This window comes from Callorhinus ursinus, unplaced genomic scaffold, assembly GCF_003265705.2.
Source record: "Callorhinus ursinus isolate GAN/ISIS: 27379988/994484 unplaced genomic scaffold, GSC_fseal_2.0 scaffold1, whole genome shotgun sequence".
Taxonomy (NCBI): domain Eukaryota; kingdom Metazoa; phylum Chordata; class Mammalia; order Carnivora; family Otariidae; genus Callorhinus; species Callorhinus ursinus.
Window position 1 is genome coordinate 76,313,432 of NW_027397063.1, and position 27,848 is coordinate 76,341,279.

General features: G+C 36.2%; 2 protein-coding genes across 4 annotated transcripts in view; one reads left to right on the plus strand and one right to left on the minus strand.

The window, feature by feature from the left end:
* CCDC39 (coiled-coil domain 39 molecular ruler complex subunit) overlaps window positions 1-27,848 on the plus strand; it is a 192,188-nt gene that overhangs the window by 50,352 nt on the left and 113,988 nt on the right. The gene's annotated exons all lie outside the window — the stretch shown is intronic.
* On the minus strand, window positions 452-10,793 carry TTC14 (tetratricopeptide repeat domain 14). 3 transcript variants are annotated; one of them, XM_025878188.2, is made up of 12 exons: window positions 10,459-10,792; window positions 9,879-10,003; window positions 9,569-9,768; window positions 8,560-8,644; window positions 8,270-8,399; window positions 7,628-7,783; window positions 6,900-6,971; window positions 6,382-6,501; window positions 6,156-6,278; window positions 3,598-3,715; window positions 2,540-2,649; window positions 452-1,710 (listed from the first exon to the last, which is right to left on the minus strand). In XM_025878188.2, the coding sequence occupies exons 1-12, from the start codon at window positions 10,617-10,619 to the stop codon at window positions 801-803; spliced, it is 2,310 nt and encodes a 769-aa protein (XP_025733973.1). In that variant the 5' UTR covers window positions 10,620-10,792; the 3' UTR covers window positions 452-800. The 3 variants fall into 3 exon arrangements, 2 of the variants coding, with proteins under 2 accessions (XP_025733973.1, XP_025733974.1); XM_025878189.2 differs by lacking the exon at window positions 7,628-7,783; XR_012379490.1 differs by lacking the exon at window positions 452-1,710 and having other exon boundaries at window positions 2,544-2,649; window positions 3,084-3,715; window positions 10,459-10,793.

A 27,848-nucleotide genomic window follows, 5' to 3' on the forward strand; every position in this document is an offset into this window, starting at 1 on the left:
TTAGAGTGTGTTTCTCTTGCCACTGCTGTTTTTGCTAAAAGGATTCTTTTTATTCTGATCTATTCTTGCCTGGTATATAGTCTCTAAGGGTCTTGCCAATATTTAAGGTTAAGAAATTTCTTAGGGCTATACTGCTAACAATAGGTTTAAGAAAAAAAAAATAAGCAAAATGGGCCCCTATTTTCAACTTTCATGGCTTTATTCCTAAGGTATTGTTAAGCTGGCACACAAACCATTTTTAATTAAATCAAACTTTAGAGGTCAATTAGGCAAGACAGATCATCTGTATATAATCTTAGAAGTTATACAAAAAATGTGATATTTAAATAAATGATCAATAGAAAACGGTACTTAAGGAACAATCAAATACTATGTATCTCTTTCAAAAGCTGAGGGAAAAGACAGAATTTAACAGAAAAGACAATGAAATAATTTTTGAACAATCCAAGTGTTCAATGAACAAATTTAATTTTCTCTCAAGCAGCAGGATAAGGTGGACCCGAGGAATTCTCATACACTATAATACCATGAGGAAGCAAAACTTCTGAGAATTATCTTTAGGTGAAGTTTAAATCATCACAGTAAGAAATACCATACAGAAACATACACATGAAAAGCCTAAAAAATCAAGCTGTGAGAACCACAACTGAAACAAATATACTTTGAGAATAGCTAAAAAGCATCTGCTTTCTGCAATCTCTACAAATAAAATACCTTTAGGAGTAGAGATTCTTCTGGACTAGAAGACCCAAAACTTTCATGTAAGCCTTTTGTGTAATGGCACTGAATCCCCTGGAATATTATTTTTTTGGCTTATTTCCTTTTTCTTTCTCAAATGCAGCTATCTGATTAAATATATTGAGTAAATTCTGAGGTAAATTTTTTTTAACTCCACTTTCTGACTGCTCTTTGCTATTCAGGCCATCTGCTTCTGGAACCTCTGTTTTAATATCCTCTTCATAATTATCCTCTATTTCATATTCTCCTTGATTTTTATTTAACGGGTATCTTTGCTCATGTCTACTAAAATCACGTGACCCTGAACAAGTGTATTTTTTGTATTTTTCAACTGACTTACATGAGTAGTCTGAGCTTGCTGGTGAAGTGGAATGCCTCACGGAACCTGGCTCCCACCTTCTATAGTGCTCTTTTCTTCCCTCTGTATCTTTTTCAAATCTTCTATAACTGTAAGTTTTCACTTTGTCCTCTGAATTCCTATAAAAGGAATCTGAGGAATCTCTTCTACTGGAAGAATGTTTTTCTGATTTATATGGTTTTTCTGTTTTGCTACTACTTGCCTGAGTATAAAAATCTCTTGGATCTTCAGACCTACCTCCAAAATCATCCGGAATTTCAACTGAAGATGAAGAGAGAGGGCATCTATCTTTCTCTTTTACCTGTTTCTTTTGATATGGTAACCTGTCCTGCTTTTCCAGTAGTTTTTCCACTTCTTGTTTTTGGTTAAGAAAAGATGCTAAAGTATTGGCTGGAACTGGGAAGCACTCATCTTTCCTATTCTGATCTATCTGACTTGAGGAGGCCTTAGCTAAATGCTTTTTGGAACTTCGAGAAGACTCTGAACGGTTCCTCTTATGTTTCTTATGCCTTTTGTGACCGGAAGAGGAAGAGGAGGATGATGAAGAATCAGATTCATCAGCAGAAGAAACACTTGAAGAGGAAGAAGTTGATTTTCTTCTTTTCTTCTTTAGCCTAAAAAATATCGTTAACCCATCAAATACGTTAAGTACAAAAATGTTTCTTGATTATCCATAAAGATTCTAGTCCTACTTTGTTCTCTTTAAAGGTTTCATAAAAGCTGTGGCTTTAGATAAGCAATTACTATAATAACATCAGTTACTACAATATCCAATTTTACTACCAGGCATGACTTTTGGGGAAAAAATACTGTGTAGACAATTGTCACTGAAAGCAAATCCATTATTTCTGAAGACACAGTCACATCTCGAACACTGTCTAAAAAATTTAAGTCCATCTGAATACATAAAGGAGAGAAATGAAGTTTTGTATCTGGTTACCTCTAATATATAGTTTCTCTACCTCAGCACTATTGACATTCTCACCTGAATAATTCTTTGTTGGTTAGGAAGGGTGATGATGGGGGTGGGGGTATCACCGTAGGATGTTTAGCAGCATCCCTGACCTCTACCCACTACACGTTAGTACCACTCCACCAGTTATGACGACCAGAAATGTCCCTGGGGGGACAAAGCCACCCCCAGGTGAGAACCACTGCTCTAGTTCTAAAACATTTCTCCCTAAAATACAGATAATTAAAACAATTTATTATATATTTTAAGATTTTTCTTTTCTTTTTTTTTTTTTTGCAGAACTCTACCTTTAGAATCCACTTAATTTCTTTTACAGAAAAATGTGTGGTACACATACTTACAAACTATCACTGATTATGATTCAATAGTTTTTTGTTTTTTGTTTTTTTACTTACTTTAACCTCCATATGGCACTTTGGTTCAACTCAGTAGTTGCTTTAAGTTAAAAAATACTGAATATTATAGTTTACCTTTTCTCCTCTTTTAAGAGCTTACGCAACTTTTCTGCACTTGTTTCTATTTTCTTTGTTTTCTGCTTTTCTTCCTTTTCAGCTTGTTTTTCTCTTAATTCCAAAGATTTCTTTTAGAACCCAGATATCGGAAAAAACCACACGTTAAAAACAGCAGAATATATAAAACCCAGTTTTCAAAAGACCACCCCCCCCACCAGAAACCAAATGGGGTACACCCAAATCACCATATATCCAGCATTAAGTATTTTTAACATGTAAAAAATTAACCATACAAGTGTTTGGCATTAATCATTGGAATAGCCAGAACAGCATTGAGGACCATATTGCAGTTGGTATTCCATGAAAAAAGGGGAAGCCATTGCATTGGTACCCATGACCCAGAGTGCAAGAAAGGGAAAAAATAAAATACATAATAAAATACATGAAAAATTATTTTTAAAAAAATTGAATAATTTAGACAGGACACAAATTTTATAAATAAAATTCAAATAAATTCCATTAAGGTGAATTGAGGGAGGAATCACCATGTTCAAATACAAACCATTTAAAAAATAGCACAGCCCAGTTGGACGCATGATTACATAAGAAATCATTTTCCAGTTTGAGGATGGGGATGAGCAGCACCAGATGTCACAGACACAGCAGCAATGGTCCAATTCAGAAGAAAATGCATGAGAAAACATCATCATCAGTATTACAGGAAAAGGCAATTTAAAATTATTTCTCAAAGAGGTTTTTATAATTAGCTCAATTACAGCAACAGCACTGAATTTGTAACCACCAGGAAAGCTCACTATAAGGACAGTTCTCAAAACCACATACCACATGTAGGCAGTAGGAATTTTCTCATAGGGCTATTTTTACTTTTGAGTACTAACAAAAAAGAAAAGGCACTATGAAGTAATGTCAAACCCAATTTGGAAAAGTTGTATCTAAAAAGACACTTTTCATAATGCCTTGACTAAGTAATCTAGAATAGTATTCCCTATAAGAAAATTAAGTTTTGGCATCAATTTCAACTATCACTAAATTTCTAAGAGGAAATAAAGAATCACCTGCATATATTTATGAAGCTTCTGCAAAGCATCCTCTGCATCTTTAAAAGTCTCATCCAAAGCCAAAGCTTTCTTGTAGTAACTTTCAGCATTTAAAAACTTTTCTTCTTCTTCTAACCTAAATTTGAAACAGAGATTAGCTTTTCATAAAAACAAAAATTCTCAAATATGCATATAGGTCAGAAGCTTATATGAGAGAACTTATTAGAGAAAAACCATGTTTGGTAACATTTTTCTAATTGACTAGTACCTAAATCATGTGCTTTTTACTGCTATTTCTTTGGTAAAAAGACCACATAAAACAAAAAATCTAAACTCATAGATACAGAGAACAGATTGGTGGTTGTGCGGGGTTGGGAGGGCACTGGCGAAATGGGTGAAGGTTGTCAAAATTACAATCTTCCCGTTAAAAGATAAGTAAGTCCTGGGGATGTAATGTACAGCATGGTGACTATAGTCAGTAATACTATATTACATATTTGAATATTGCTAAGAGAGTAGATCTTAAAAGTTCTCACAAGAAAAACAAATTGTAACTATGTGTGATGGTAGATGTTAACCAAATGTTGTGGTAATTATTTTGCAATATATACATCCGGCAAATCATTATGTTGTACGTCTGAATCTAATATAATGTTATATGTCAATTATATCTCATTTTAAAAAAAGTAGGAATTCATTACTGGTAACTAAAGCCATATTGTATGTCCAGCATTGGGATTTTAGTATGATACATGAAAACATGATTAGCCAAGGTTTTCTCTAAATTTATTATAATCTTGGGCACCTGGGTGGCTCAGTCGGTTAAGCATCTGCCTTCAGCTCAGGTCATGATCCCAGGGGTCCTGAGATGGAGTCCCACATCGAGTCTCATGTTGGGCTCCCTGCTCAGCGGGGAGTCTGCTTCTCCCTCTCCCTCTGCCTCTCCCCCATGCTAGTGCATGCGCTCTCTCTCAAATAAAATTTTTAAAAAATAAATAAATTTACTATAATCTTGAGCTTTAGCACAGAATTACATAGGTTGGCTTTTCCTAGTAATTTATGAAGAATTTTCCTTTCTGCAGAAAAATTTTCCCAGAGAATTCACTGATGAAGTTGGAAATACCAACACATATATGTGTATCACAGCTAGCTGGTACAAAGAATTATTAGATGAAACTCCTGTCTATGCTATGAAAAATCAGAATTAGAAAGTTTGTATAGAGCAGAAAAGGATTTGTAAAATATTGTTTTTTGAAAGTAGAAAAAAGTAAAAAAAAAAAAAAGTGACCCCCCCCCAAAAAAAACCAAAAAACCCAACCCCACAAAAACCCAGTGGCTTCAATGGGATCACTTTTGTACCAGACTGAATATGGGCAGAAGGGGACCAGCTGCAGGCTATTAATACGAACATTTCTGGCTTGGATAACATGTAGACCATGTTGCCATCCACTCAGCCAGAAGACACCAATTTGTGGGTAGTAAGACAGCCATATTTTATTAACTATTTACCTAATGAAAAAGTAAAAAGTTGCTCCAGTCACTTGGGTCTAAACAGAAGTTTTTTTTTTTTCTTAAAAAAGATTTTATTTGACAGAGACACACAGTGAAAGAGGGGACACAAGCAGAGGGAGTAGGAGAGGGAGAAGCAGGCTTCCTGCCGAGCAGGGAGCCCAACGTGGGACTCGATGTGGGACTCGATCCCAGGACCCTGGGATCATGACCTGAGCCGAAGGCAGATGCTTAACGACTGAGCCACCCAGGCGCCCCTAAACAGAAGTTCTTGAGTTAAAAACAAATACTGCAAAACTCCTTAATTTGGAATTCTGGAATGATCATACAAATCGGAGTAATTAGGCAAATTCATGAAACAAAAATGATAATTCTATTTAAAAAATTAGATGCAAAAGGATGCTATTGTTATAAATTTTTTAATTATTAAAGCAGGCTGTTACTAAAATTATTTATATTGGAATATTATTTTTCACAATGTTTTATGAATTAGACTACCCTGTTAATCATTAAATATTTATGATACAACAACTAAGCCAGATATTATGCCAGTGTATCAGGACAGTAATATAAATTGCAGGGTTTGTTCTTAATGATTTGCTCTTCCATTTAATCTGAATTTGTGGATTTTATTGCACAGAGCAAACAGCAAACATTCACAGCAAACATAACAGCAAAATATTCACAATTAACTGTACAACTCTCAATTCAAATTTCTGGCATTATACCACTAGAATGATGAAATGAGTTAGAAATCAAATTCCTATTAAAACAAAAACTTATTGTATATGTCCAGGAAAAGCTTACTTAATATATGTTCAGAACAATAAACTTAAGACACTAAAGTATCTCCAACCTCCAATCATAAAGAACCTCAGTAATAAAGAAAAAAAGACTAAAAATCTTAAAAAGGACTATATTTAAAAAACATTTTCAAACAAAATTGAAACTAAGGGTGTTTTGAATTGAGTTAAAGATGCTATTTCCTTATGTTGAGTTCAAGATTTTATTTATAGTTGGTTGAACATTAGATCTCTACTTAATTTTAAACAAAATCTGATACTTACTGCCCTCCTCTTTCTACAAGTGTCTGGCAGAGGTATTTTCTTGCATTCCTATGAGTTGGACAGTTTTCCAATGCAAGCTCAAAATCTTCTATTGCTTTGTTCAGACTTCCTTTTGTTGCATATCTAGACATAGGAAATACATTAGAAGAATTTATCTTGTGAGCTATTCATAAATCTTGTACACGTTTACTTTATCAATATTCCTTAAAAGCCATGATTCACTTACAATGCTCCACGAGCTACCAAAGCTTCCACATTTTGTTTGTCTATTTCCAAAGCCTTATTGTATTCATTCATAGCATCTACATGGCGTCCAACCTTAAAATAATCAACTCCAATCTTCACACTAAAAAGACATTTGCAAAGCATCACACATATTTCTCAGCATATCCAAACATAATGTTAGCATGGATAAATTTTTAAAACAAATCTAATGTGGTTAATATTTAGTCTTCAATACTCTCAATATACCTAGGAATTATCCTGCCTTTGGATAATTTCATAACAAGTGTTTATGAAATTGATATATCAATATACTAATTCCTTTTGAAAAACATGGAAAATGTTGGTTAAAACAAGTCTGCTAAGTTTGCAACATAATACCATTTACACCTATAAAAAAGCTAATGTCAAAAAGGCATCATTTTAATTCATTTATAAACAAATTTGGTCTTAATAATGATTTAAAAATGCCTGCCTTATCCTAACCTTTAATGCAACTGCTGAAAGACAAAGTTTTCATACCATTTTAAAGCCCAAGATGCAGACTGTTTCTTTCTTAATGCAGAAGCGAAATCATCTTCAGAGAAGTTTTTGCTATTCAAAAAAAAAATAAATAAAATCAAACTATATATTTTACTCTGACATAAAAATTCAACACTGAAAAAGTTAAATCTTAGGCAAGAAATTTATATTCCTTCCACAAAAGAGTATTTTTTTTCAAATTTTTATTTGAATTCTAGTTAGTTAACGTACTGTGGAATACTGGTTTCAGGAGCAGAACTGAGTGATTTCATAACTTCCATATAATACACAGTGCTCAACACAAGTGCCCTCCTTAACACCCATCACTCATTTAGCTCATCCCCCACCAACCTCCCCTCCATCAACCCTCAGTTTTTCTTTATTGTTAAGAGTCCCTTACAGTTTGCTTCCCTCTCTTACAAAAGAATATTCTTAAACTCTCAGAAATGACTATTGTTTTTTATATATTATATATAAAAAATATATATTTTATATACTGTATTTTATATTCTTTTTAACATAAAATTCTTATAAACTTTCTGCATCTTTCTCAACACATGTAATCACAACAGACTCCATTCCAGAAGGAAATGGGATCGCCTAGTTCATTCACTCTTTCGCATATTGCTGCCACCAGGCTTAGAATAGTCAAATATGTCTCTCAGTTATATAGCTTTTGAACTCAGCACCATTTACCTTACCGCTTAATAACAACTAATTTACTATACCTTTGTAGGCCTCTCATTAAAGATGGTGGATTAGATTCATCTATTCCTAGTTTTCCTAGAAGGAATTCAACTACTCCTGGATTAACAAATCCCAAGGAACTCTGCATGATATTTTCATAGGATTCCAAAGAATTGCTACTTAGTTCAACACTTCTCCTTAAAAAACAAAAAACAACAAAACACACACAACAAAAATATAAAAAATGACTAACCTAATTAGCATGTCCCATTTCTATTAAAGAAATACTCATATTTTTATACATGAAGGTGTGGTAATATTATTTTGGTTTCTTTTACTTAAGGGTTATAAAAATAAAATGAGCATATTTTGAAATAAGATAATTTTTTACTTTGTCAGAAGTTAGACACAATTTGTTTTTTTTCTTTTTTAAAGATTTTATTTATTTGAGAGAGAGAGACAGTGAGAGAGGGAACACAAGCAGGGGGAATGGAAGAGGGAGAAGCAGGCTTCCTGCGGAGCAGGGAGCCAGACGCGGGGCTCAATCCCAGGACCCCGAGATCATGACCTGAACCAAAGGCAGACGCGTAAGGACTGAGCCACCCAGGCGCCCCACAATTTGCTATTTTTAAATCAAGAAACTGTTTTGCAATTAACTTCTTTAAGTAATGTAGACAGATTACCTGTAGTATAAAGGAAGCTCTTCAGAACTAATTACACCTAGTTTAATACCAGATAGATGTGGTGGAAGAGATGAGCTATATAGAGACACTGCAAGCTTTTCATGGTATCTGTCAATATCTTTGATTCCAGCTTAAAAAAATAAGGAAACTAAGCTGATTAACAAGAAAACACAAACATAAAAATACATAAATCTTTCCAAACACTACTCTCATTAGACAGATTTTCAAAATTAATATGAACAAAAATCTGACAACTGTTACTTTTTTATAAATATGATGAAATTGATCACCTCGAATAATGTCACCAGTCTGGTAATATGATAAAGGATCCCCGTGATTACTATGAGAAGGCACATCTCTTAACGGACAAAGAGCCTGCAATGAGAAGTATTTTAAAACGTCAGACATTCCGTTCTTTGGTGAGAAGTATCTTTTATCCTAGTTATTCAGTATAATCAGCTAACAGTTGACAAGAACGTTAAAAAAACAACTAGCGCTCTAAAGTCTAAATTCAAATAAGGATTTTAATTATAAGCAACTCCTGTGCCCACAGTAAAACAAGTTTTCTGTTCATTTCAAAAACTAGAATCTCATGAAATTTGCATTTAGTTTCAGGAATCAAATATAAGTATGGGTTATGAAACAAGAAGATATTTTATGCTTGTTAAAAACAAAGCCAGAAAGTATGAGAATTCCAATGAAAACTAAATGCGAATTCTCCAAAGTTTATGTCTGTTATCCAATCTATCCTGCTTTTTCTTCCTCCATCATCTGCCTTGACAGATAGCAAATATCAAACCTTTTAAATTGACACACTATTTCAAATTCAAGACAATTCATCTTAGGCAAAGTATCTTATAATGTACATGTACAAATCATTTAAATTTAACTACTGTAAATATAAAAAGAAATTTGTTTCCAAATTATCCACATGCAAGTATCTAACTCCAAATACTAAATAAGTAAGAACATGTTCAGCTAGAAGAAATAAGCCTGGAATACCAATCAATCTCACCAAATCCACTGTTATCTCTGAGCATTTAAAGGACTCTATCCCTGCAGTCCAAAGGGACCAAATAAACCCCCAAAAAACCAGAAATAGAGGAGGAAACTAAATAACTAGATCACCGTTAATAATTTTTTAAAAAGAAAACGTACTTTTTCTCCAATGAATATTTATTTCTCAAAACTATGTCAGCGGGGTACACCCAAACACAACTGGATGCAAAGACATAATTCCTGCATTGAGAGGACTCTTACCAAAAATAGAAGCAATCAAATAACTGAAAAATAACTTACTGTGATTTCTAAGTGAGATATATCTCTTATGATGCCACTGCCTAAACAAATCAACACCATGAAAAACCCAAATTCCCTAATGGAACTAATTCTTCCAATCACTATATCACCACGCTCAATATCTCGGAAAAAGAGCTCTCTCCGGTCCATACTAGGTATCTCCATGAACTGTTCTAAAGGTGGCATGATTGCATAACCATCTGAAAAGAAAAAAATTAGCAAAATTACTAACAAGAGCATCGTACTTTCCTTCATCTCAGGTGCAGTGAAATACCCCAAACCGCAATCAAAATATTTTAGTAAAACTCACCTTCACTGTCTTCATTGACTTCAGAAGTTGCAGGTGCATCTGATTTCCAGGAAAGTGCAAAAAGCAAATCCGCTTTTTTGGAAATGAATTTTTGTATTTCAATGTTGTCAACTCTCTTCTCTTTTCTTAAAAGGAAACAAAATTTATGAATACTGGTTTATGGGCAAAACTTTTCAGTACGTCCAAGCTTATGCTCATGGTTTTCATCGCCCAATCGGGTCCATTCTAAGCTCCGGGCAGTACATCCTCCGAGAAAAAGTTTTAATCAGGGATTCCCTCATTCGCCAGCCTGTAGGTGGAGGGCGAGGAAAGTTAAAAAGTAACTCCCGAAGCTCCAGATAACGAAGCCTAAGGGATTTTGGCTAGGCTGTATCAAAGAAAAAGTTCAGCCCACATCCCCCGCTTTCGCTCACACCCGGAGCGCGGACCCTCCTCCTACCAGCCCTCCCACCAGCGCCGCAATCCTCACGTGCTCGCGGCCGCGGCTCTGCTCCTTCCCGAATCAGCCAGCCGGCGGCGGTAATGGGGCCCCGACCTGCGTCCCCTCCCCCGTCTCGCAGCGGCACCGCCGTCCCATTACCTGCCCTGTAACTGCTGCTGGGGCGGCGGGCCCCGGGCAGGCTCGGCCGCCGACCCTAGGAGGCTCCGGAAGTGTGGATTGTCCTGCTGTTCGCTCCGGAGCAGGGAGAGCAATGACGGCCCATGGTAGTTCAGTGACTGCCGCAGAAGGTCCCGGTCCATGGCTAGAGATTGCTGGACCCAACGACAGGTGGGCTGCTAGCCCCGCCGTTCCGTACCCACTACTTCATCCTGGTGGTCCCGGAGGCTGCGGAACGAGCCTGGAAGCCGCCGGAAGCACACATCACAGAACACTTACACAGTCGTTTCCCGGAAGTGTTCCGGGACTGCCCCAAGCGGCGACTGGGAGGAGCTGCGCGGAGGAGCTCCGCCTCGGTCTCGCGAAATGGAGCGAGACTACGGAAGCCGGAAGCACTGGGTTAAGCATTTCCTGAGCTAAGGGGTGCCTACCGCTCTGAGGTAGTGATGTGTGAGAAGGTTGTTTTTTAAAAATTTCTTTGATGTTATTATTACGTTGAGATGGCCCGGGCTCAAATCTAGGCTAAATAAAAATTCACCCACCTATTTACTGAGGCGCTTCTAAGTGCCAGTGCCAGGGCGAGAACCCCAAACGGGTTACAAAGATTCTTCCTTCAGAGTACTCGCTTGGAAAAGTCACAATCTGCGTCTCAGACATAACCACATAAAAATGACTGCTCTGGGAGATTTCTTGGTAGTCTAAGGCCAGAAGAAAGGAAGAATACCAACATTAAGCACCGGAATTGTGTTCTCCATCCATACTCTGTCACTGTAATGATTTTTAGAGTTAGCTTAAAATCAGATTGGCTTTAATGTCTAGACATATGCATATATGCATTCTTTTTTTATTTCTTTAGTTTATTTAAGTGGCTTCTAAAAACTTAGTGCCCATAAGATTTACAGTGTAGTGTTGTGTACATTAAAGTCAATATACTGTATGTATGGATAATTCAAGTGACTTACAAAGGTAATTGTGATTTAGACCTTTTTCCCCCTTAGTTATGACTTGAGAACGTAAATGCTTTAACTCATTATACTCTTACTTTAGAGATTGAGGAAACAGGCCCGAGAGTCTCAATAAATTGCTCAATATCACCCACTTGGTAAAAGGTTAGAGTTAGGGTTACAACCTTGGTCTTAAGAGATCTTCACAGATACAATTGCTGGAAAGAGTATATTTATCATCCAGAAGGCCTAATTTCCTCTGATTTTGAGATAATATGACTTTGTTTTATTTCACTATCTTAAAATCCATACCATTTAAATATGCGGAGTTTAGTACAGTCCTCTTGAACAAAAATAAATGGTAGCAGTTATTCTGCCTCCTCTCCAGCTGTGTGTTTTTGCTGTCTCATCACCTGGATAGAAGACCCTGTCCAGAATACAATGTATGCCTCTACACTGTTTTTGAAAAATCCAGACAAATGGTTTACTGAGACTTGAGAAGATGCAACAAAGAAGGATGCAAGTTTAAAAGACAATACATTTCAAGCCACTGAGAGCACATAAGGAAAGTTTACTCAATGGTCAGCCTGATTTGTGTTAAGCTACAGCTCTAGAGAATGGCTGATATTAAGAAAGTGAGTGCTGTCACTGAAAGCCAACCACCAAAATGAACTATATAGACATTCCAGTAAGTCATGTGATTTTAGTGAGAGGTATTCTGTTATTAAAGATCTAATTATCTCTGGAGGGACTGAGAAGCCCAGTATCTGAGAACCAGTTGCTAGACAGTGACACTTAGTCTGAGAAGCCCAACTTGTTGAAGCCATTCTTTAGTAGAACATGCCTTCATCACTATGGGATCTATTGTTTATCCTAATTTTAACACCAGAGTAAACTCCAACCACCCCATGTCTCAAATATCTAAAATTGCTGTGGTATGACCATGGAAACAAGAGAAAGTAACTGCTTTTAGAGGGTAAGCAGTGTTCCTCAAGAATGAAATTTATCTAATACTTGCTGTACACATAGTAATGATGGGGAAAAAACCCCACAAAACTTCAAGGAGGTATGATCAAAACTCAGGCTGGGTCCTATCTTTGGTTGGTGCTGGCCTTAAATAGAGGTAGTCGCAGTAGGTAAGTGCCAGAGGCAACCTTATTCTTCACTTTCCAAGTACTACTTCCACAGCATGGGGTTAGGCCTTTTTCAGTTACAGATGGATTTGAATTAATTTTCTGCTGGGATAGATATCCTTTGACTTTGGAGGGGACTGAGCACTGGATGGTTGACAGGATTGGAGGGGGTGAGTGAGGAGAGGAAGTGAGGGGGATTAGTTTTGCATTTCATTTTGGAGAAACTAGTCCCATATTCAGGATTTCTCAAGGTGGACATAGAAAACACTTTTCTTTCACTTCTTGCTCTAATTTTTTTGTTTACTGGTTTGACCTTTAAAAGAATCTTTTAAAAATCTTTTTTGATAAGATTTACAGATTAAGCAGTATGAATAATCAAGTGACTATATGGGAAGGAAGAGAGGTTAAGGCATTCAAGACAGATCTTTGGTGTCTGGATCCTGGGCCTATTTTTATTGTGATATCAAATTCCATTTTTAAATAAACACAATAAACATCTTTTAAACAAATATTCTCTAGGCCTTGGAGATACAAAAATGAAAACAACTGATTATTGAGTGGTGCACAGTCCAACAGAGGATCAGACATAAGAAGAAATGGGGCACATTGTAAGTACTATTGTTGTGGACACCTACTAGGTGTCTGCTTAGATCCCTTATTTTCTGGGGGATGAGGTAGTGGGAGTTGATGGGGGTAAGAGAGGAGAGGAGGAGGCAAGTATGTGCCTTCCAGGAGGAGGGAGCAATATAATTAAAGAAGTAGAGATAAGAAAAAAAAAGATGCGTTCTGGAGACAGCAAGTGTGAAATTGAGGTAGGTAGGAATATTTAGTTATGTGTATAATTTCAGGTAGGCTATATATTGGTGGAAAGAGACCCCTGTTTCCTCTGTGTGAGAATACACACACACACACACACACACACACTCTCTCTCTCTCTCTCTCTCTCTCTAAATGCCTAACTTATTTAGCAAAGAACACAAAAACTTAGCCAGAGCTAGGTAGCCACAAAAAGCAAAGGCAAAGCAGCATATCTCAAAGTAGCTTTTCTTGGATCCCCCAAGTTTCCCCAAAATAACATGCAGAGCTGCTAGTGACACAATATGCAAAAGATGAAGTTTGTCTGGATCTCAGAAACTTGTGTATTGCCACATGGGAAGGACTTACACAGATAATCTGTGACTATATACGAAATCTATGGACAGGTTTTTTTCTAGTTCTTGATTCTGATGTAAACAATTTCAAAAAGTCTCATCCTCACCTGGAGTTAAGGATGAGATGTTTGTATCAGGGAAGTGTGAGTAAACCCAGGTAAGACCATAAGGGTATGTTAATACTCCTCCCTTTAACTTTTCAGCAATTTTTTTCCCAATTTTTTTTCTTAAAAAAAATCCTTTTTTTTTTTATTGTTACTTAAGCCAGCTTGAGTAAATTTATGGTTTGGAATGAAAGGAATCTTGACTATACTGGGAAGCCACCAACTAGTAGTTTCTGCTCTTTCTACTCTGCCATTTAAAAAATTAAAAAACTGATATGGAAAGGTTAAGAATTTGTTCAAAAACTAACTTTAGAATCCACATTATCTTACTATGTATCTAGTACTCTTTCTACCATGCCATACCATCTAGAGGGTCAGCTGAAACCATGCTCTTTAAGAATATAGTTTGTAAATATACATGTATGGAACTTATTTTATTTTAAAAAATATTATTATGTGAACTTCTAAAGATAGCCTTGAACCTTTTTTCCCCTATAATGGGGCCACTTGGTTTTATTCATAGGCACACGGTGCAAGAGGCAGCTTTGCTTCCATAGAAGGTGGTAGCTTTGTTCTATTCAGAGTTATATATGGAGTCACCCTGGATTAACTCAGGGAAAAAGGAGGAATACTAAATGGAAAGTATGGCTAGATCAGCCAAAAATTTATCTTCATTATTAGAGAAATAATTCAGACTTCTTCTGATAAGGGTTCACTCATCCTAGTAGTCTTTGTTTGAAAGGATTATACCACCTTCTTTTCTTACTTTTCATATCACAGATTAACACATCTCTTTAAGAAAAACATTGTCAAATATTTATCCACATGAGGGTGCTGTAAGATCATTGTGGGTATCAAGTTTTCTATCCTTTACCAGAAAACTTACTGCCAATTAAACAAGGACTCAGGGGTGGGGAATTGCGACTTACTGTGTAGAGTCATTTTAAGATAGCTGTGTCTCTAACACCTTTTCCATATTTTAGTTATTGGTAAATGTTTTGATGAGGATATTATTTTAATGTAAGTTAGTTCATATCTCATGGTCTAGGATTGATTAGCTCAGTAATTTTGAATTTTTCTGAGAGGAAAGATCATCAGTAATTTTAGTTACGGTTTAGGCCAGTTAGCTCTGAACAGACCCAGGGGTGAACATTGCACAACTCCAAGGCGTGGTGAGGGTATTGGGGTTGTTGCATTTACATCATAATCCATGTGTGATGTATGTGGCGCTCCTAGAGAAGTGTAATGCTGGACCATACACTGTGGCCATCTGTAGTGCTATTCTCAGCTAGCCGTTTTTTTCCATGTTTGTCTTTGTTTACAAAAAAAACTTGGAATAGGATGAGTATATTTCAGAACGAATCCATCATGATTGTTGGGGGGAAAAAACCAGTTAAAAAGACGTGTGCGATACATGGATTAGGTCAGTGTGCTTATCTTCAGGTACTTTGTCAGGACAGCTTATAAAGATACAAATACACACATTTCTTAGATTCTCATTTTGTGGCAGTTTCTCAGAATACTATGCCAGCAAGGAACATGTCAGAATTATAACCAAGCAGTTTGATGCTAAATAAACAGTATTCTTTGTCAATACATTCTGGGTTGGCTTGATACTCATTTTTAATGCCATTTGGATGTTTCTTTGAAAAAGAATAATTGATCACATTTTAATTATTAAATAGTAACTTCTTTTTATTTTATTGATGGCAGCAGCAAAGGAGAATTTCAGAGACTAGAAATGTATTATTGTTTTAGTATGTTGTCATCTCTTTAATGGAATCCATTAGAAGACAGAGCATGTCTCGGTAGAGATTAAACTTTGATCCTACCCACTTTAGATACAACATTTGATTTTTGGTAGATATAAAGGGTCTGATTTCCAAAAACAATTAATTGAATAAATGAATGAATGAATGAATTTAGCAAATATTTATTGAAGGTTGGGCACTGTTTCAGATTTTAGGGATATAATAGTTAAAAAAATACACCAAGATTCCTGCTTTCAAGAGATTACATTCTGGTAGAGGGAGACAATAAGCAATAAACATAATAAATAAATAAATGATGCATTATATTATAAGGTGATAAATCCTATAGAAAAAGAAATAAAGCTGAGAAAGGGGCACTGGAAATGCAGAGGGATGGGTGTATTAGTTTTAAATGGAATGGTTATCAGGACAGGTCTCACTGAGAAGATGACATTTGAGCCAAGACTTGAAGGAGATGAAAAATTAGTCACTTAACTTATTTGGGAGAAAAGAGTTCCAAGTAGAGGGAACAGCCTGTACAAAGGTCCTAAGGCAGGAAGGTATGTGGTGTATTGAGGAATAGCAAGGAAGACAGTGTGGTAGGAACATAGCAGGAAAGTGCAGGGTTCATAGGCTATGGGAGGACCTTGACTTTTACTCTTAGTGGAGTGGGCATTCCTTTAGGGTTTTAAGCTGAAAGACAGATTAAGTCTTTCATTATAAAAGGATCTCTTTGGCTGCTATATAGGTTGGAATTAACTAAATAATTATTGCTTATAATAGAAGGGAGAAACTTTTATAGGAGACTAAATATCTCCTTTCTTAGGAAACATGATTTTATTTTAAAATTTACTCATCATTGCAGAGAATGAAAATATGAAGTTCAATGGCTCTGAGAAGATTAAGGGTGTCAGTAACTATTACCATGAGATAGGGAGTTATCATAGTGGAAACAGTTTAGCCCAGGAGTCTGGGCTGCACCTTGGGGACAGATCATCTAATCTCCCAAGCCTCTTGCTACCTTTCTAAAACTAAGGGATTGGACACAATGAACTTTAAGATTTAACACTTTACATTCTCTGTTTTATAATAAAAACAATCCAAGTGCTAAAACTTCATGTCTCTCTTTAAGCCACTGTGCATCTTTTTCTATGAAATCAGTATGAAGTTTTTTCCCTATTGCATTGCATTGCAATTGATGCATTACTATTGATGGTCTCTTTAAATGAATGAGTTTCTCTAGTTCCAGTTGGTTGCGGTTAGAAAAGAGACCAGCCATATTGAATCACTATATTGTATACCTGTTAACTACACTGGAATTAAAATAAAAATCAATAGATAGATACATAGATAGATAGATAGATGTCACAGAGACAGTTTGGCTGGCTAGTCTTGGATAGTCTCAGTGTGATAGTTTCATGATGTGGTCCATGCATTCAGCATCCTCTTTTTCAAGAGTAGAAATTCAATGCAGGTTTAGCAAACAGATAGACACTAACCAAACTAGCTAGACACTGATTTAGAAACCATATTGATGATATTTTAATGGTGAAATATAGATGCTATGTGGACCAGAAACTGATATTGAATACCAATATATTCTCCCATGAGAAGCCAACTATAGTCAGTTTATTTGTGAGCGTGGAATTGGAGCAAAAGCAGTCTGTTAAGTGATGTTAATGACTAATTCCATCAAACTGTGTAATCTGATACATTTATTTCCTCTAGGTGAGTTTTTCCATTAAGGCTATCAGATACAATGCTCACGTAGGCCCCCCACACTCTCCCTTCCTCCCTCTCTCTCTTTCTCTTTCTTTATTAGCAGTTATATATTCTCCATATATATACATATACATATACATATACGTATATATATATATAATTGCTGCTTCTGAAGCAGTTTTCAGTGATTTTTTTTAACTTTCTTAAAATGGAAGCCCAGTATACAAACAGATAACTGTAGAACTACCTTTGTTGAAGCAGTGACAGAGATATAATGAGAACTCAACCTATTAATCCCCTCTACCTGCACCCCCACCATGCATGTACTAAATGATGGATGGAGAGATACCTTTGAGGACTATCTCAGACTTGTTAACAGATACTTCTCCAGGTGGAGTTCAATATCATTGATTATGTTTCAGCTTAAGTTATAAGCATATTCTAGTCCTTATTCTGTATGTCTCTACTGTATCACTCTGGAACTGAGTATTTCTCAAACTTGCCAGCCACACACCATTTTCTCCTTTGCTTGTAGCCACTTCTACAGATGGGGATTCTTGTGTATTATGCTAATCTGATTTCCAAGTTCAGGAGGGCTCTGTTCTTTGCCCTAATAAATTCACTATGAAGCCCTTTATGATATGGTCTCTGCCTGTGTATCCTACCTTATTTTCAACCCTCTCTATAAATCATTAGGACTCACATAGATTTTCTTTTTTTTTCTTTCAACCACATAGATTTTCTGATATTTTCCAAATACTCTGATTTTTCTCCCCACTTTAGAGCTTCTGTACTTGCTATTTTCTGAAATGCTCTTCCCTCACTTTTTTAAAATTTTCTTTTTTTTTTTTCAGGTCTCAGCTCAAAGATAGCCTCTTCTCTATCACAGCACTCCATTTTTTCCCATAATATCAGTTATCATAATTTATTTCCTTATTATCTGTATTCCCCACTAAGATCCATGAAGGCAGGGCCTTATCTGTCTTGTTCATGCCTCTATACTCAATAACTAGCTCAGTGCCAGCATATATGAGGTATAAATAAATACGTTCAAATCAATGACAATGTACAAATATGTATATGTAGATATCACACTCAGATAAAGGATATGTCATAGTGTGTCATATATGTGTCTCTTTATTTTTTTCTTCTCCTAGTTTGTATTTGGTTTTTGTCTTTTACCTTTTGTTAATCAGTAATTTCACTGTGTCTCTAAGGATAGTTTTTCTGAAGTGTTCTGTGCATATAGGACAAATATCTGCATCCTTGTTGTATTAGTCAGGGTTCTCCGGAGAAACAGAACCAGGAGCATGTGTGTATATATATAGAAAGAGATTTATTTTAAGGAATTGGCTCATGTGATTATGGAGGCTGGCAAGTCCAAAATCTGCAGGGTGGGTTGGCAGGCTGGAAACCCAGGAAGGGTGGATGCTGCAGTTGAAGCCTGAAGGCTATCAGGTGGGAGACCAAAGAAGAGTCATTGTTGCAGTTCAAATCTGCAGGCTAACTGCTGGCCAAACTCCATTTTCTGGCTGAATTCTCTTTTGCTCAAGAGAGGTCAGTCAATTATTCTGTTCAGGCTTTCACCTGATTGGATGAGACCCACCCACATAATGGAGGGCATTCTGCTTTACTCAAAATACATCAATTTGAATATTAATCTTATCCTAAAATACCCTCACAAAAACATCCAGAATAATGTTCGACCACATGTCCAGGCACCATGGTCCAGCCAGGTTGACACAAAATAAACCATCACTGTTGTGTTGTACTTCAATGCTTCATTTTAAGACAGTGAAGTTTATTTGGAGTAATACAATCTCATGATGGTGAAACATCTGGAAACCATATTATATGAAGAATAGCTGAAAGAACTGGGAATGTTTAGAAATTCTCTATTGATCAATACACCAGGTTCTACTTTTGTTCATACCCCATGTCTTTATGAGTTGAATCATCACTTCTTACTAATATCAGAATTGTAGTATGGATTATAAACATTTCAGTGTCTTTTGGTTTGAAATTAGTTTTAGTTAAGGGCCTTTATCAACAGAATTTCTAAGATTGCAATGCTTTTATTTTGCTATTTCTAAGGTCTAGAACTTAAGGAGATTTCTTACCCACTGCAGTGATTTCTGCAAGATAACTTCTGTGTTAGCACTGAGGAAAAAATTATCTACCATCTTTCATGAGTCACTGACTCTGATTGACTTCCGTTTTTGGGCTATAAAACATCACTCCTAATTGTAGCAGCCCAGGGTTTTGCTGTTAACCATTTCTGTGGCTACATTTTAACCCTTTCCCCAATAATAATAAACAAAACCAAGCACCATGACGTTAGGAAAGTTTTCTTGGTTTTGTTTTTGTTATTATTTTTCTATGATACTTGGACCTTTCATTAGCTGGTGATCTAGAATTTATTGTATTCATTTTCATTGGTATCATGGTGTCTAGCATGAATATGAGAGTGGTAGTTTGTTCATTCACCTAATGTTTATTGAATATCTATTGTTCCACGCAGTTTAGGTGCTGGGAATTCAGTGATGAACAAGTCATAGAAACATCCTAATTGAAAAAAGGTAGCATGAATGGTTATTGCTGTTGATCCTTAATTCTGTATCTGTGGACTTAGATATGGAAGAAAAGTGGATTATTTTTATACCTTTTACCAGTTTCACAGTATAAAAGAACTAGTATCTTTGTTACAATTTGAAGATTTAGAGGAGAAAAAATTCACAATAGTATAGTATAATTTCACAGTAACAAATACCATTGCATTGATTATCTCTGTATAATTAAAATATTTCCAAATGCTTTGCCATTGGCTCTTACTTCTGGCCAAATTAAGGATAACTCATTTCCTGAACTATATAACAAAAGAATTTCTGTACGCCCCTTGGAATTAGTGGCATAAGAACTGAGTCAGTGAAATTTTTTACCATTTACTGCGAATTTATTTTATGGAATATTTTGAATTAGCTTAATCCCCTTTCCCTGTGTTCATGGAGAGAGAGTAGAATTGTGAGCAAGTGTTCTTATGATAGATTATATTAAAAATGATTAAACAAGGGGCGCCTGGGTGGCTCAGTCATTAAGCATATGCCTTCGGCTCAGGTCATGGTCTCAGGGTCTTGGTATCGAGCCCTGCATCGGGGTCCCTGCTCAGCGGGAAGCCTACTTCTCCCTCTCCCACTCCCCCTGCTTGTGTTCCCTCTCTCGCTGTGTCTCTCTCTGTCAAATAAATAAAAATAAAGTCTTCAAAAAAGTGATTAAACAAAAATATATTTTACACAAAAGATATTGAATGGATTGATAACATATTGCTGCTGAAATTCTCTGGGCAATCTCTATATTTATAAACCTATTTACCTGTTTGTCTTTTTCAAACATTGACACCTTACCTCTTCTCAGAACTCTGAGACGTTTTGGCATGCTTTTCTATTTAGGTTGAATACCCTCTCTCAGTTTTCCTAAAACTATCGTAAGTGTTCATTTCAGTTTCTCCTAAGATTCATGCTAGACCCATGTTCACTTAGGGCATGTGACACTTTTCTAGGGCTAGCCTTACCACATCATATCTCAAGTCTTGGAAGGAACCAGGAAAATCCTCTTAGATCTTCCTCACTTGAGCCTCTATTTGCTATCTTCTAGTACATTATGTTTTATTTTCCCCAAGTCATGCAGTAAGGAAACACCAGCGCCCTAATCTGTCATTGACTGCAAGCTCCTATGTTATTAAAGTCTGAGATTCTTCAGTGTTATTAGAAAGGAGGATAACTTAGTCCCTTCTTTGTTCTTCAGGAAGTTGCTTTTCCTTTGTTCTCTAGGAAGTCACTTTTACTTCTCATCTTCTTTCTCCCTTCTAATAAGTTCTTTTGTCTTGTTTTGTGAATGAATCTTCTAGTCCTATTTTCTATAGAAGATATCTGGATTATAGTCATTATAATAGCAACAATATTAACTGTACAATATAGTTTTTAAATATATGGAAATTGGAGAAAAGGTGTAACAATATGATTTATGAATTATTAGTTGATGATTTTTTTCTGGTCCAGATGATTAAATGGTGATCCTCTCCTCAGTTGAACACCTACATAGAAGGATACCTATTATTTTAGGGATTGCCAATAATATTACAAATGGAGAAAATTGAAAGCCTTGACTTTCACTTGTAGCTATGACTGATAGACTGGTGCCGGACTAACCTGTTTATTATAAACAACCAAAAAACCCCACAAAAAACCCTGGACAAAATATATGAAATAACTGTTTTCAGGCTATAACAACAGGCAGTGCAAGACCACAGTGTCTGAGAGAAGGGAATCAAGTGGGGTAAGTCCTACAATTGCCCAGTTTTCTGGCTGGAGGCATTTACTAGACTAGACAGTGGTAGAGAGAGGTGGAATCAGAAAGAGCATGGCAGCCTCACTGAGTGGAAGAGACAGATATCAGAGTTTATGGAGTCTTAAGCAGTTGGAATTTATGGGGCAGAGGGCCAAAGAGGAGGGAGCTAAGCAGGGAAAGAACTCTGGAAATTCACGTAGATGTCCCTTTGAGTATTTGATTGAATGCTAAGCTGTATGTATTTGGGTGAGACGCCACAGGGCCAGAGAAACAACAACTACAGGGAAGCTGTAAGCTGGGCAACCATCAGAGTTTCACAGGATTGGGAGATGTTTGAATTCTCACCAACTAGGGTAGACAGGTCTGTTGACACCCAGAATTAAATAGAGATCCTAAAAAGGCTATACTTTTAGTTTTAGTCCTGAGGGCTGAAACTCGTCATAAAGTCTGTTTTAGAGCCACCTTAACAAAGTTGAAAAAGAAGCTTCAACATGATCCAAGTTAATTTCCAAGTAAATTAATTGCCTGCCAGAATAAAACTCAACTCCCTTTAATGAAACACATAAAACTCACTCAACAATAACATTCCCTATGTCCAACATCCATCAAAAATTACTAGACATGCAAAAAAGCATGAAAATGTGACTCATAGCTAGGTTAAAAAAATCCCATCAGTAGAAACAGCTATTATAAATATGTACAAAGAATTAGAGTGGGAATGAAGGGAGAGGCAAGGAAAGAGCTTTAGCATTTTTTTATGTACATTTCTGCCTCAGAATGAATTTTGGAGCAAGGACAGAAAGAGAGATGGTAAATCCCTTCTTCCCTTCTTCCTCTGATGGATTTGTTCTCTGTGAATCACCCTTTCTCTTTGGGACTCTGGTAGGCTTGCTGAGGCTCACCACACCATAGCAACTGGAGAGTAATGGTGTAGCACAGCAAGTGCCTGCTGACAAGCCTAGGTCTAAGAGGTATATGAAAAGCAGCGAGTAGTTCTCTGTGTCAACAAAAGAGAGAGGTGAGAAAGAAGGACTCAACAGACTTTCAGGAGGTTTACCAGTCAGCCAGGGTGGAAAGACCCCCTCAGGAAGATGGAGAGAGATCAAAAGAGGGTGTTGTCACATCTCAGTGGATTGTTAATATAGTGGGGAAACATGATCTCCAAGGAAACCAGCTTCAAAAATGAGACCAGTTAAAATCCAGAGTGGACAACCCTTCCACCTGGTTGTCATAGTGGCATTATTTAAGTCCCCCAGCCCAACACCAAGCAGGGAGGAGAAAGAGGACAAAGGGAAAGCAATCTTAAATAGTACAGTAGTCCTGTTTCCCCCACCCCCCGCATGGTTTTACTTTCTATAGTTTCAGTTACCCATGGTCAGCTGCAGTCAGGAATCAGATGATCCTCCTCCTGATGTATGGTCAGAAAGTCAATAGTAGTCTAATGCTAAATCATGATATCTGTATCATTCATCTCATCATGTAGGCATTTTAAATCTCATAACATCTCAAGAAGGACAAGTACAGTACAATAAGATATTTTGAGAGAGACAGATCACATTAACATAACTCTTATTACAATGTATTATTAAATTGTTCTATTTTATTATCAGTTATTATTGTTAATCTCTTACTGTGCCTAATTTATACATTAAACTTAATCATAGTTATATATGTATAGGAAGAAACATAGTACATATAGTGTTCAGTATTATCTACAGTTACAGGCATCCTCTGGGGGTCTTGGATGTATCCCTGCAGATGAGGGAAGACTACTGTATTGAGGTTTTCATTTTGGTACATCTCAGTTTGTTTCTTGTTAAACAGGCTAAAAGAAAATGATTTCCTGCTCCCCAGTTGCTTTCCTGAGCATCTAGCTGTAGATTCATTATTGGATAATTTTAGAGATGTGCTCATTCTATAGAGGAAGAAACATGAAGCCAGCCTACCAACCTATGAGAAGCTAATGAACCTTGTGTAGGTAAGCAATTTAAAAACTAATATGTAGGTACATTATTGAGAGGAAAGGTAAAAAAGCACAGTAGACAGGTAAAAATAGTCTTCTGTATCATTTTAGAGATGTGGTGATTAAGTACTTGCTTTCTTCACTTTGTCTTATCAGCAAATACACAGCTGCAATAAAAAACTCCACTTACTCTGTCAGTGTGATCTGAGCACTGACTCCTGTATCTACCTGGCTAAAGCTTTTCTTCCCTAAACAGAATGATGTAAGGAGGATATACATCTAGGCTCAGCCTTAATAGTCCCTTGCCACTTGCATGATAAAATTCACTATGGCCTGCAAGTTTATTTAGTGTATCTGGTTAAAATATAACAGTTCTACTCATTACCTTATTTTACTGCAATTTCTCTGGGATATAGACTTTCATTTCTTCAAGATTTATTTTAAAATGCTGTCTAGCACAAGGTCACTTGAACTTTGATTCTCGGTTCCTAAGTAATCTGGGCCTTTCCAGCTTTAAATTTCTGTGACAGTGTGATAATTTGGGTTTTAAAACCATTTATGTTGGAAAAAAAACTGATACTTCTTCAGAGAAAAATACCCCAAAATGTAATTTTATCATTATTTACATCAAATTGACTTATTAATTCATCCTTGTATGCCAGTGGTTTGGGAAGAAAATTGAACTAACAACTGAAACAGAAATGGCTCCTTCTTTTCAGGAATTAGCAACCTAAGGAGAATATGCACTGTGCTTATAGATATAGAAAGTTAATATAAATGTTCAGTAGCAAAACAAATCAAATTATGGCATGATGAGGAGTTTTATATGCATATTTATATAGGTACTAACATATATATGTATCTGCATATAAATAAATGTGTCATGGCATCATTGGCATAAAATGTGGAAATTAGAAGAAAGGTGGAAGTTGTTACCACATTTTTCTAATGCTACTTTATCAGCCCAACTAATGGATTCATATATTCCTAAACATCATGATAATCGAGTGCTGAGAAGCAAATTGGGTTACCACATAGGCCTTAGTGGCTATTTGTCGTCTTTTAGCTTCCTAGCATCCATTTTTAATTCTGGTAACGGTACCCACTCTTCCTCCATTCTCTGTCCTTGGGCTTTGGGTGTCTTATTGAGTCTAAGGATAGAGATATGATTTAGTAGAGGCCAGTCAACATGTTTTGTTCCTCTAATAAACTTGATTGGCTTAGGAATGGGCAGTGCCTTGGCCCCTGAGAGTCAAGTCCAGGAACTCTGATTAAATTGTTGAAAGAACTTTGTGTTTTTTACTTTATTATTATTCCTTTACTATTTTTTCTGGACTTCAGTCTTAAACTGCTGTCAGATATCTTGCCACCACATGGAAACCTTGAATAAGTTCTACCTGGAAGAGAGCAGAGCTGAGAGATGGGAGGATACTGAGCCCCAATGGCATCCTTTGAGATGTTGGATAAAGCTGGGCCTGAAGATAGGGCTACATGTATAGTTTTCAGGTACATAAATCAATAAATTACCTTCTTTGCTTAGACAGGCTTGAGTTAGATTTTTCTGTTACCTGCAGCAAAAGAGTACTACATTGGGTATTTTCCATTTGCCCTTTAGATTTACTCTGTACTCTTTTGTTCTCTGTGTCCTAAGATACTGACCTAGCTGAACTACATGAAAGAGTTCTTTTGACCTCTGGCCTCTGGTTATATTCAGCCAATGGAAATCTCCCTGCAGTGTAAATCCAGGGCTTTTATTCTTTAAGGGTCTCCCTGTTCGATCATAGTAAGTCGGCTGGTCTGGTCCCTCTTACAAAGGCTATGGATCCTCTCTAGTGCCCCCCTCTTTCCAGGTTTGAGCAGCCATTCTCTCCTTTCACACCATCAGATGTAGGATAGTAATACCTCCTCACAATTGCTAGCCCTGTGGTAAAGCATTATTCCTAATTGATTTCCCATAACACTTCCCATGGTTTTGTGGTCTACTAAGTTTTCCTTAATTATCCAGTTTGAGTGAGCTCTCTCTTCCTGGTAGGACTTGAGGGATATTTATCTTGGCTTTCAAAATAAATGAAAAAGGCAGTAGTTTTTAAAAGACATAATCAGATGTGTCATTTGAATATTTATTTCTTCATAGTGAATGCTCAATTGAGTATCAAGGGTTCAAATTTTTTCAATACATGGAATTTTAGTAAGTCTTTGGTGAAGAGAAGTTATGGTTGTGGGTATTTATATTATTAGCTGGGACTTATTTTTAGATTTTAGATTCTTTTCCAGTCTGTTACTTCCAGAAATGACCTTTTAATGCAACCATGGTGCAATCCTTTTTCCTTACCCGTGGTAGCTGTGTGTAAACATCACAGTGCTCTCACAAATGTACATTTTCACCTCTCCAGGTTCTAGAAAGAGGACTACTTGAATTTCTGTGAATAAATAAATGAAGAAATAACCTAGAAATGCACACCAAATTAAATGTCCCAGCAATTTGTATGCAAGTAAAACTTTATCATGTACACTCAGTGAATTTACATCCTGTGATTAGTTGGTCAAAAATTTCTCTTGTAACATCTATAAAAATTTCTCTTGTACCATCTATATAAAAAATTTCTCTTGTGCCATCTACAAAAAAAATTTTCCTAAGAAAATTGGCAGTATTAACAAATTGGAGATATATGTTAAAAAACTTTCCATGTACCTTGGAAGGACTAATTTCAAATTTATTCATTGAAGCAATTTCTGAAGAACTTAACTAGGTATCATGCAATTAGTCTGTATATTTAGTAAGATTACTTTAACATTATTCATCATTCAAATTTTTACCATGGTTAGCCTTCTCTTTATTTAATCTGAATGATGAGCACTGATGAACTTTTTTAGTGATACAGTATTTTAAAAGAATAAACTGTACTAAACATATATAAAAGATTAACAATAGGTGGTTATTCAATATTAGCCTGAAGGTATAGAGTATATTGAGTAGTCAAGATGAAGCACAATATTATTTATGCTTCAAGTTGAGAACACTTTACTAAATTAATCAAGGTACTTTCTCACCTCATCTGGTTTTCTTGGCTCTTAAAGCATGATTTTCACATTTGGACAATAATTCGAACTAATAATAAGAATATGGTTGCCATTTTTTTAAACCATATCATCTATTGATGGTGATAATGCAACAAAATATTTGAAATTGCCTTTGACCTAAGAAAAAAATATGTAAGCTAGAAGGTTGTTATGTGTATAATGTTATGTGTGTAGCACACTTCCTCTCAATCTCTTTCAATAGCAAAATAGCATAAAAAATATGTGCCAGTCTTCAGAGAAATCGATTAGATTTAAGAAAATATATATTATAATAATAATGTTACACAAATGTTCTGTAATAGAATTTAGTGCTTCGCTGTGCTAGGTAACTTTGTTGATTAAAAAGTACAGTAAAGTATGGTTCCTGCTCTTAAGGAGAACATAATATAATCTAAGAGAAGTGGGCTATCAACAGGAGGCAGTATTGGAAGCCATGGCATTTCAGAGGACGGGATTACTAAGGACTGTTAGATGAAGAAAGAGGCAGTGTATGTGGAATGCCGGCATAGTTATCTATAATCTGGGCTTCAGTCCTGCCTACATCACAAGCTAGGTGAGTGACCTCGGCTAAAAGTTTTGAGAGAAGGGTCTCAAAATAAAGATGGTTAGTTATTTGACTGCCCCACAAAATTACTGGGAAGGTCTGTCACATACCCTCAACTTTCCCCCACTAGATTCTCTTTTTTTCCCCCTTTAGTTTCCTCTGATATGTTTTCTGGAATTCCATCCTTAGCCATCTTTTCAATTGTATAATGTCTCCCAAAGAAACTTCTTGGTTGTACCAAAAGTCCCCTAAGCCCCAACATGTCCAAAATCTGATTGATAATCAGACTTAGAATGTGTTTAAGATGATAGCAGAGTTTTTCCAATTGTAGTTTTCACACCTGTAACTTAATTAGCAGTACATTTAGATTGAGAAAGTTAAAAAAATATGTGGTCATATTTTCTTTTTCAAAAAAGTAAGCATCAGCCCAGCATCAGCTTGTAGGAAAAATTAGAGGGAGAAGGAATGGAGAGTCCAGGCAAAAGATTATGAGAATCTGTGCTCAGGCAATGGTAGTGGGAATAGATCATAGGGCCAGGTTAAAGAGGTATTTAGGAGAATAGGCAGATTTCCACCCCCACCCCCCCACACCCCCGCTTTGTTTTGGAACATAGGAGCATTGGGATAATCTAATC